Raw genomic sequence first — 11,823 nt, forward strand, 5'->3', positions numbered from 1 at the left:
CTCACATACTGAAACAGGGCCCCCCCACATATTGAAACAGGGCCCCCACACCCCTCACATACTGAAACAGGGCCCCCCCACCCCTCACATACTGAAACAGGGCCCCCCCACCCCTCACATACTGAAACAGGGCCCCCCCACCCCTCACATACTGAAACAGGGCCCCCCCACCCCTCACATACTGAAACAGGGCCCCCCCACCCCTCACATACTGAAACAGGGCCCCCCCACATACTGAAACAGGGCCCCCCACCCCCCACATACTGAAACAGGGCCCCCCACCCCTCACAAACTGAAACAGGGCCCCCCCACCCCTCACATACTGAAACAGGGCCCCCCACCCCTCACATACTGAAACAGGGCCCCCCACCCCTCACATACTGAAACAGGGCCCCCCCACCCCTCACATACTGAAACAGGGCCCCCCCACCCCTCACATACTGAAACAGGGCCCCCCCACCCCTCACATACTGAAACAGGGCCCCCCCACCCCTCACATACTGAAACAGGGCCCCCCACCCCCACATACTGAAACAGGGCCCCCCCACCCCTCACATACTGAAACAGGGCCCCCCCACCCCTCACATACTGAAACAGGGCCCCCCACCCCTCACATACTGAAACAGGGCCCCCCCACCCCTCACATACTGAAACAGGGCCCCCCCACCCCTCACATACTGAAACAGGGCCCCCCACCCCTCACATACTGAAACAGGGCCCCCCCACCCCTCACATACTGAAACAGGGCCCCCCCACCCCTCACATACTGAAACAGGGCCCCCCCACCCCTCACATACTGAACAGGGCCCCCCGGGCCCCAACACCCCCCACATACTGAAACAGGGCCCCCCCACCCCTCACATACTGAAACAGGGCCCCCCGGGCCCCCCACCCCTCACATACTGAAACAGGGCCCCCCGGGCCCCAACACCCCTCACATACTGTCTGTACAGGATTCCCCGGAGTGGCAGGTAAATATGTTTATAGTATTTCTAATGTACCAAGGTCCTTCCCCCGGCTACCCACCATATCGCTCAAACCGATGGTTGTTCCCTGCAATGAATGTCTGGGGCGGTGAAAACTCAGAAAACTCACACACACACACACGCAACACACACACACACACACACACACACACACACACACAGACACACACACACACACACACACACACACACACGCAACATACACACACACACACACACACACACACACACACACACGCAACACACACACACACACACACACACACACGCAACATTGTGATTGGTTAGTGTTGTAATATACTCAACAGGAAGTGACCAACAGGTACTGGGTTGTGATTGGTTAGTGTTGTAATATACTCAACAGGAAGTGATCAACAGGTACTGGGTTGTGATTGGTTAGTGTTGTAATATACTCAACAGGAAGTGACCAACAGGTACTGGGTTGTGATTGGTTAGTGTTGTAATATACTCAACAGGAAGTTGACTGTACCCGTCTGGCCGGACTAGATTAAAGGGTGGAAAGATCTCATCTATAGTAAAAGCATTGCATGAATATATCATCGTATTTTGTATTTTTCTTTCATTGTAAATAATTGTACATATTAGCGGAATATTGTTTTAAGGCTATTTAAAGAGTGGGGAGGAGGAATTAACCGACAGATCTGTGAACATAGCAGCCTATAGTCTAATGTAGTCTGTCTAATAGGTAATAGCCCCCCACACCACTAGAGGTCTAATAGGTCTAATAGGACTAACTACCTCTTCTTTCTTTCGTAAGGTCTAATTAAAACGAAGACGGTTTAAATTAATTGTTGCTCTAATCTGCCTCCTTTCAACACCACGAGCTGTCCGTTTCTGATCGATCGTGTCGACGTAAATTACTAGAATCTGGCTTATCGTGAGATCAATAACTCTGATAAATACATTACGGGTAAGAAACATATTGTGTTTTTTTTTTTAAATAATCATCTATTATAGTAGTAGCCAGCTATCAAAGTTGACCTTTGACCTTCCTCCTCCTCCTCATCTTCTAACGTTGCTCTGTGCTTCTCCCAGCATGCACCTTGGTAGCCTATAGTCTATGGATCATTTCATTGAGACCATGTTGAATAGCCAATAGGTGCCATTGATATAGCGCCCCCAGTGGAGAATCAGAGATTGAGGGGCGGCATCGGGCACACATCGATATATAACCTAATAAGCCACTAATAACAAAATAAAATAAATAAAAAAAATAGACATATTGACATTTCAATTACATGACCCTCCTCTGGACTAGATTCATCCTTCCCTTAACTGAAATTGAAAAAGCATGACCCTCCTCCATTTTCCTCCAGGTAAAACATTCTGGAAATGTTGATCCGTTCCTTAGTCGTACCTTTTCTAGTCTCTGTTTTAACAAAGGCTGCCTGTAAACAGTGCATTCGAAAAGTATTCAGACCTCTTAACTTTTCCCACATTTTGTTACGTTACAGCCTTATTCTAAAATGGATTCAATTGTTTTTTTTACACCCCCCCCCCCCCCCCCCTCATCAATTTACATACAATACCCCATAATGACATCACAATACCCCATAATGACATCACAATACCCTATAATGACATCACAATACCCCATAATGACATCACAATACCCCATAATGACATCACAATACCCCATAATGACATCACAATACCCCATAATGACATCACAATACCCCATAATGACATCACAATACCCCAAATTTGCAATAACAGGTTCTTAAGATATTTTTTGCAAAATGTATTAAAATAAAAACTGAAATATCACATTTAAATAAGTATTCAGACTTTACTCAGTACTTTGTTGAAGCACCTTTGGCAGTGATTACAGCCTCGAGTCTTCTTGAGGTACAAGCTTGGCAACACCTGTATTTGAGGAGTTTCTCCCATTCTTCTCTGCAGATCTTCTCAAGCTCTGTCAACTTGGATGGGGAGCGTCGCTGCACAGCTATTTTCAGTTCTCTCTCGCAATGTTCGATCGGGTTCATGTCCGGGCTCTGGCTGGGCCACTCAAGGACATTCAGAAAATTGTCCCGAAGCCACTCCTGCGTGGTCTTGGCTGTGTGCTGTCATGACGTTGGCCTGTGGCTAAGGTTTATGACCCCCCCCATAAATACCTTTCTCCCTTCCCCTCTCTCTCTCTCTCTCTCTCTCTCTCTCTCTGACCCTACTGAAGGACTCTTGAATAGCCTTTGTTAAACATTGAGAGTCTGGGAACATCAAACAAGTGGGGGGAAAGGAACCATATTTCGGTAATAGAACCAGTTGGAAATATACCAGGTACTTAATGAATATGGATGTCAGTTCGGTCGTCATCTGAGACATTATGACTGATGACAGGACGACATAAACTGTACCTGGGAAAGTATACACCCTCTAGTTATCAGATTCACATGGAATTGTTGTTCAATTTAAATGTATAAAAAATGAAACTATTTGTGAAAAGATTAAATGTAATTTTAACTTCCAAATGAGAGAATTGGGTTTTCATAAGGTTAGAGCTCCGCTCACTCGGCGGCCCCGCCCATGTGAAGAGACATTGGTTATAAACTATGAAACACGCCCTTCTCTCCCCTCCTGTATATATTAAAGCCCTTGACGAGAACGTACCTTTCTGTTCCCGACTACATTAGGATGTTAGAAGGGTTCAGATAATAAACTGGTCCAAGGACGTGAGGACTTACCATTTCCCGCGTTGAAAGGACAAAGACCACCTACAGAACTAAACCAACCTCAGATAATAACCTAACAAAATTAACATCGAATTTCAATGTGAAGGTGACGACCTTCATGCCGGAAGGATGAATTTCGAATACATACCAGCCAGGATATAGCATGGCAACTTGGTATGGACTTTGAACTCTTATTCGCTCCAGAAGTGATACCTCCTAGCCGTTGAGTTAGCAACGGCAGCTGCTAACGTTGGGCTAGGAAAGGACGGACAAAGGATCTGCTCTAACAAACAACACGATACTACAAAGATACTACAGTTTACCACCAGAGACACTCTTCAAAGGACAAGGAAGATCTCTGTTTGGGCGACACGGCCAGCATCTACGACCAACCTACCGAAGCGCAGCTCAGAGTAAATATTTATTGCGTTTTCCTTTTTCCAAATGGGCGGTAATTTTAAAATGCATAAGATACTGTATTTACGATGAAGCAGAGCTTCTTCTCCCTTTGGTCCTCAGTCTTCCCGCTCTTTCACTCAAACCCAACCCCCTTTCCTTTGTGTAACCAGCCGCCATGTCGGCTCCGTCCACCAGGGACGTTTTCTGCATGACATCATTTGCATTCTGTGTATATGTAATTCTGTGTGATTAGTTAGGTATTTAGTAAATAAATAATTAAACCCAATTTTGTATTGCTGATTCAACTTGTTAGCCAGGGTTCGTGAAGATAACCAAGAATTTACCAGTTTTTCAGATGAGACTAAACAAGGTGAGGATTGAATATTGACTGCTATTGATGTGAGAGATTACCAGGTCTTTAAGAGTTTATTCGGAAGATAACAGCTCTATAAACATTCTTTCGTGGTGCCCCGACTTTCTAGTTAATTATCTACCTGATTAGCTTAATCAGGTAATATTAATTACAGAGAAAGGATTTTATAGAATAGCATGTCATATCACTTAATCCGGCATAGCCAAAGACACGACAGTGCTTAGTGTCGTTGTCCTGTTGGAAGGTGAACCTTCGCCCCAGTCTGAGGTCCTAAACGCTCTGGCGCAGGTTTTCATCAAGGATTCTCTCTGTACTTTTCTCTCTATCGTGACTAGTCTCTCAGTACCTGCCGCTGAAAAACATCCCCACAGCATGATGCTGCCACCACCATGCTTCACCGAAGGGATGGTGCCAGGTTTCCTCCAGACGTGACGCTTGGCATTCAGGCCAAAGAGTTCAATCTTGGTTTCATCAGACCAGAGAATCTTGTTTCTCATGGTCTGAGAATCCTTTAGGTGCCTTTTGGCAAACTCCAAGCGGGCTGTCATGTGCCTTTTACTGAGGAGTGGCTTCCGTCTGGCCACTCTACCATAAAGGCCTGATTGGTGGAGTGCTGCAGAGATGGTTGTCCTTCTGGAAGGTTCTCCCATCTCCACAGAGGAACTCTGGAGCTCTGTCAGAGTGACCGTCTGGTTCTTGGTCACCTCCCTGACCAAGGCCCTTCTCCCCCGATAGCTCAGTTTGGCCGGGCGGCCAGCTCTAGGAAGAGTCTTGGTGGCTCCAAACTTCTTCCATTTAAGAGTGATGGAGGCCACTGTGTTCTTGGTGACATTCAAGAAGGTACCCTTCCCCAGATCTGTGCCTCGACACAATCCTGTCTCTGAGCTCTACGGACAATTCCTTCGACCTCATGGCTTGGTTTTCGCTCTAACATGCACTGTCAACTGTGGGACCTTATATAGACAGGTGTGTGCTTTTCCAAATCATGTCCAATCAATTGAATTTACCACAGGTGGACTCCAATCAAGTTGTAGAAACATCAAGGATGATCAATGGAAACAGGATGCACCTGAGCTCAATTTCGAGTCTTAGTTACCTTGGCATAGCTGGCATTATATTTAGTTACCTTGGCATAGCTGGCATTATATTTAGTTACCTTGGCATAGCTGGCATAATATATTAGTTACCTTGGCATAGCTGGCATAATATATAGTTACCTTGGCATAGCTGGCATAATATTTAGTTACCTTGGCATAGCTGGCATAATATATAGTTACCTTGGCATAGCTGGCATTATATAGCATAATATATAGTTACCTTGGCATAGCTGGCATAATATTTAGTTACCTTGGCATAGCTGGCATTATATTTAGTTACCTTGGCATAGCTGGCATTATATTTAGCATAACATTTAGTTACCTTGGCATAGCTGGCATTATATTTAGTTACCTTGGCATAGCTGGCATTATATTTAGTTACCTTGGCATAGCTGGCATAATATATAGTTACCTTGGCATAGCTGGCATTATATTTAGTTACCTTGGCATAGCTGGCATAATATTTAGCATAACATTTAGTTACCTTGGCATAGCTGGCATTACATTTAGTTACCTTGGCATAGCTGGCATTATATTTAGTTACCTTGGCATAGCTGGCATTATATTTAGTTACCTTGGCATAGCTGGCATTATATTTAGTTACCTTGGCATAGCTGGCATTATATTTAGCATAACATTTAGTTACCTTGGCATAGCTGGCATAATATATAGCATAATATATAGTTACCTTGGCATAGCTGGCATTATATTTAGTTACCTTGGCATAGCTGGCATTATATTATAGTTACCTTGGCATAGCTGGCATTATATATAGTTACCTTGGCATAGCTGGCATTATATTTAGCATAACATTTAGTTACCTTGGCATAGCTGGCATTATATTTAGCATAACATTTAGTTACCTTGGCATAGCTGGCATAATATATAGTTACCTTGGCATAGCTGGCATTATATTTAGTTACCTTGGCATAGCTGGCATTATATTTAGCATAACATTTAGTTACCTTGGCATAGCTGGCATTATATTTAGCATACATTTAGTTACCTTGGCATAGCTGGCATTATATATAGTTACCTTGGCATAGCTGGCATAATATATAGTTACCTTGGCATAGCTGGCATATATATAGCATAATATATAGTTACCTTGGCATAGCTGGCATAATATATAGTTACCTTGGCATAGCTGGCATTATATATAGTTACCTTGGCATAGCTGGCATAATATATAGTTACCTTGGCATAGCTGGCATTATATTTAGTTACCTTGGCATAGCTGGCATTATATTTAGCATATACATTTAGTTACCTTGGCATAGCTGGCATTATATTTAGTTACCTTGGCATAGCTGGCATTATATTTAGTTACCTTGGCATAGCTGGCATAATATTTAGTTACCTTGGCATAGCTGGCATTATATTTAGTTACCTTGGCATAGCTGGCATTATATTTAGTTACCTTGGCATAGCTGGCATAATATATAGTTACCTTGGCATAGCTGGCATTATATTTAGTTACCTTGGCATAGCTGGCATTATATTTAGCATTACATTTAGTTACCTTGGCATAGCTGGCATTATATTTAGTTACCTTGGCATAGCTGGCATTATATTTAGTTACCTTGGCATAGCTGGCATTATATTTAGTTACCTTGGCATAGCTGGCATTATATTTAGTTACCTTGGCATAGCTGGCATTACATTTAGTTACCTTGGCATAGCTGGCATTATATTTAGTTACCTTGGCATAGCTGGCATTATATTTAGTTACCTTGGCATAGCTGGCATTATATTTAGTTACCTTGGCATAGCTGGCATTATATTTAGTTACCTTGGCATAGCTGGCATTATATTTAGTTACCTTGGCATAGCTGGCATTATATTTAGCATTACATTTAGTTACCTTGGCATAGCTGGCATTATATTTAGTTACCTTGGCATAGCTGGCATTATATTTAGTTACCTTGGCATAGCTGGCATTATATTTAGTTACCTTGGCATAGCTGGCATTATATTTAGTTACCTTGGCATAGCTGGCATTATATTTAGCATTACATATATAGTTACCTTGGCATAGCTGGCATTATATTTAGTTACCTTGGCATAGCTGGCATTATATTTAGTTACCTTGGCATAGCTGGCATAATATATAGCATAATATATAGTTACCTTGGCATAGCTGGCATTATATATAGTTACCTTGGCATAGCTGGCATTACATATATAGTTACCTTGGCATAGCTGGCATAATATATAGCATAATATATAGTTACCTTGGCATAGCTGGCATTATATTTAGTTACCTTGGCATAGCTGGCATTATATTTAGTTACCTTGGCATAGCTGGCATTATATTTAGTTACCTTGGCATAGCTGGCATTATATTTAGTTACCTTGGCATAGCTGGCATTATATTTAGTTACCTTGGCATAGCTGGCATTATATATAGTTACCTTGGCATAGCTGGCATAATATATAGTTACCTTGGCATAGCTGGCATTATATTTAGTTACCTTGGCATAGCTGGCATGTCTGTCCTTGGAAATGTTTGTGTTTCTTACAACGTCATGCTAATCACATTAGCACAGAATGAATGAATATTAATGAGTGTCAGAATGAATGAATATTGATGAGTGTCAGAATGAATGAATATTGATGAGTGTCAGAATGAATGAATGAATATTAATGAGTGTCAGAATTAATGAATATTAATGAGTGTCAGACAGAATTCATGTCTATTAATTAGTCTTTATTTATTTAAATTACCTCAGGACAATAGAATCATCATTTGTAAACCAAAGCAGGACCAGGTATTTTGGCTGCATTACGGCGAGAGAACGTGAACTAGTCTAGACCTCGACTAGACACCACATGATACAACCTAGGATGAGCAACGCTTCAGCGGCGGCTCTGTTCTGGGAAGGACGTGTCCCCATTCTAGCCTTTCACACAAACAAGACACTTGAACATCTTTACAAAATGACAAATAGCATTTCTCTCTGCCCGTCAGACCTTTTATACCTTCTATAACATCACACTACAAAACCAGGGGGGGGGGGGGGGGGGGAGGTCTTTCTGTGATCCAATAATAAATATATATATATATAAACAATAAATCCAACATATTCAACATATAGTGCTGTGTGTCGTTACAGCATCACCTCTGTAGATTCAGGATAGATTTCCACATCTATGTCCCCAATGGTGCCCTATCTAGTGCACTACTTTAGACCACATCTATGTCCCCCAATGGTGCCCTATCTAGTGCACTACTTTAGACCACATCTATGTCCCCCAATGGTGCCCTATCTAGTGCACTACTTTAGACCACATCTATGTCCCCCAATGGTGCCCTATCTAGTGCACTACTTTAGACCACATCTATGTCCCCCAATGGTGCCCTATCTAGTGCACTACTTTAGACCACATCTATGTCCCCCAATGGTGCCCTATCTAGTGCACTACTTTAGACCAGATCCATTTCCCCAATGGTGCCCTATCTAGTGCACTACTTTAGACCAGGGCCCTATGGGACCCTATTCCCTACATAGTGCACTACTTTAGACCAGGGCCCTATGGGACCCTATTCCCTACATAGTGCACTACTTTAGGGAACGGAGTGCCATTTGGGATGTTGGCATAGTTCTGCTCCAGATACAAAACGGAGTCATAACCAATACAAGTCAAATAAGAGTAATTGCTTTTGTTTTGGATGAATGCACAGCCTTAAAACCCTTTCACTTCTTCCGTCTTGGGTTCACATCCATATACCATTAAACGCTTCCTCGATTCTCACACGTAGAAGCTAAAACATTTGAGACAAGGAAATGTAAATAAAACTGTGCAATAATACAGGCTGTCTATAGCTGTAACTAAATACAGGCTGTCTATAGCTGTAACTAAATACAGGCTGTCTATAGCTGTAACTAAATACAGGCTGTCTATAGCTGTAACTAAATACAGGCTGTCTATAGCTGTAACTAAATACAGGCTGTCTATAGCTGTAACTAAATACAGGCTGTCTATAGCTGTAACTAAATACAGGCTGTCTATAGCTGTAACTAAATACAGGCTGTCTATAGCTGTAACTAAATACAGGCTGTCTATAGCTGTAACTAAATACAGGCTGTCTATAGCTGTACCTAAATACAGGCTGTCTATAGCTGTACCTAAATACAGGCTGTCTATAGCTGTACCTAAATACAGGCGGTCTATAGCTGTACCTAAATACAGGCGGTCTATAGCTGTAACTAAATAACATATTTGACATGATTAACATTAACGAATCCGAGTGTTGCGATAGTGAACCACTCATGATAAAAATCAGGCCAGTCAGGTGGATTACGACTGTAAATAATATGAACTATTACTCTGAAGGTCGTCCCCCCCCCCCCAGCGTTAGTAATGATATGTATCTCAGACAGTTCTGTTGCTGTACGTCTCCTCTAGAGGACGGAGGACGGGGGGCTGAAACAGACAGACCGGTGAGACACCGCTTCACTCTCCGTCACAGAGGCCTTATACAGTGGAGCGTTCTGGCATGATGGACGGAGTACCTGCTGCCTAGCGCTGGAACCTTCCAGCAGACAGACAGACTCGCTCTGGGGCATATTCACTAGGGCAACAAACGGAAGCAAACAGGACGAATAAAAAAAAGTGGGGAGCTGGTAGGTATTACACACGAACACCCTTGTTTTCTGTTGCACAACGTTTGATATAATTTCCCCCCCCATAATGAATATCACCCGGGTCTGTCACCTCAAAACAAAAAACGGACAGTCGGACTAGTTCTGGTGTGGCGCCGCCAACACATCAGCTCTGGTTGCTGTTCTTCGAGGTCTTGGTGGAGGAGTTCTGTTCGTCTCCCGTCAGTAGAGCCTTTATCTCAGACGGGATCTTCCCCTGGTCCATGGCTGTACACCACTGCTTGTACTGAAGGAGAAAACCAAATAGAGAGTTAGATGACAGAGTTGGCTGTGGTCTGGAAACATCTATTTAGCGACACAGAGGCTTGTTTAGAATATTACCTATATTAGTGACTGTCAGTGTCTCCGGAAGTTTCTACGGGATGGACTAGGCCTCTATTCAAGAGGCAGGTAAAATAAAATAATTCTACATTTGTGAAATATGGTGGATTTTTTCATTTTCTTCACCCCAACACCAAATGAGTGGTGGTTTTAGATAATTGACGGGGAACAGCCAGGTGCATTTAGGAAGAACGGGTGATGTAGTTACCATCTCCAACTCTTCCCTCAGGGCGCAGATGGCCCTCTCCTTGCTGGACACGAGTTCCTCCAGATACTGATACCGGAGTTTCTTCCTGGCTCGGCACTCACGGGCGCTCTGACGACTCCTCTCCAACTTGGCTTTCAGATCAATTTTAGCGGGTTTACGGCCTCGTTTACCGGGTTTCTTCACTTTACCTCCCACCATCTATCGAGATAACGGCAGAACAAGACAATAAATACACAGCGGCTTTTTGTTATTCGGAGACTGTAGTCTTAGTGCACCAGTTAGCTACAGTAACCTAACCTCTTGTTGGAGAAGCAAAACACAATACACCAGAAAAGCATGAACAATCATGACTGATTTAAGCCTACAAACATGTTTAACAAATGCAGAGAACCACATACCTTGCTGTCATCCATTTTGGTCAACACAAAGCTATCTATCGAGGGCTGCTAGTGACGCAAACTCGACCGTTTTCAAGATGGATGACGATCAAATGAAGACAAGTTGTGGATTATATATATATATATATAAAAATAAAAATATATATTATCTCACAAATCAACACATTTTCTTAAAAATAGGAAAACATTCCTGTAGCTTCGTGTTCGACAGCGTTTTTGTTGCACTTTTTTCCTGCTCCAATGTTTTTAGCGACAGTGACGCTTCCTGTTGTGGTAACTTCAGACCGAGCCCCACCCCCCCCCTTCGCTAGGGATTCTGGGACTTGGTGTTTTTTTGCGTGACTCAATCAAAATGAAGTTTGTCTGTATACCAGGGGTATAAAAACTACAACTACCATCAACTATTACGAAAATATGGGTGGAGGAACCAAATAATATTCTATCTAATGGGGTCTGTGAGAGGATCTCTTCGTAATAAAGCTATAAACGCTCATATAACGTTTTCACGTTGCAGTATAAAGGACAGTATCAGTATGGAGCAAGTTATTATAGTGTGTATAATTATGGTAATATATTCTCAATTATATACACTACCGGTTAAAAGTTTTAGAACACCCACCCATTCAAGAGTTTGTCTTTATTTTTTTTACTATTTTCTGTATTGTAGAATAATTGTGAAGT

General features: G+C 42.7%; 1 protein-coding gene across 1 annotated transcript; it reads right to left on the bottom strand.

The window, feature by feature from the left end:
* Positions 1-8,237: 8,237 nt before the first annotated feature.
* On the bottom strand, positions 8,238-11,403 carry crebl2 (cAMP responsive element binding protein-like 2). Its single transcript, NM_001139915.1, is given in 3 exon segments — positions 8,238-10,441; positions 10,745-10,942; positions 11,143-11,403. Coding segments are annotated over 3 exon segments (333 nt in total). The 5' UTR covers positions 11,158-11,403; the 3' UTR covers positions 8,238-10,321.
* Positions 11,404-11,823: the final 420 nt, after the last annotated feature.

Source organism: Salmo salar, chromosome 07 (assembly GCF_965601325.2).
Source record: "Salmo salar chromosome 07, fSalSal1, whole genome shotgun sequence".
NCBI lineage: Eukaryota > Metazoa > Chordata > Actinopteri > Salmoniformes > Salmonidae > Salmo > Salmo salar.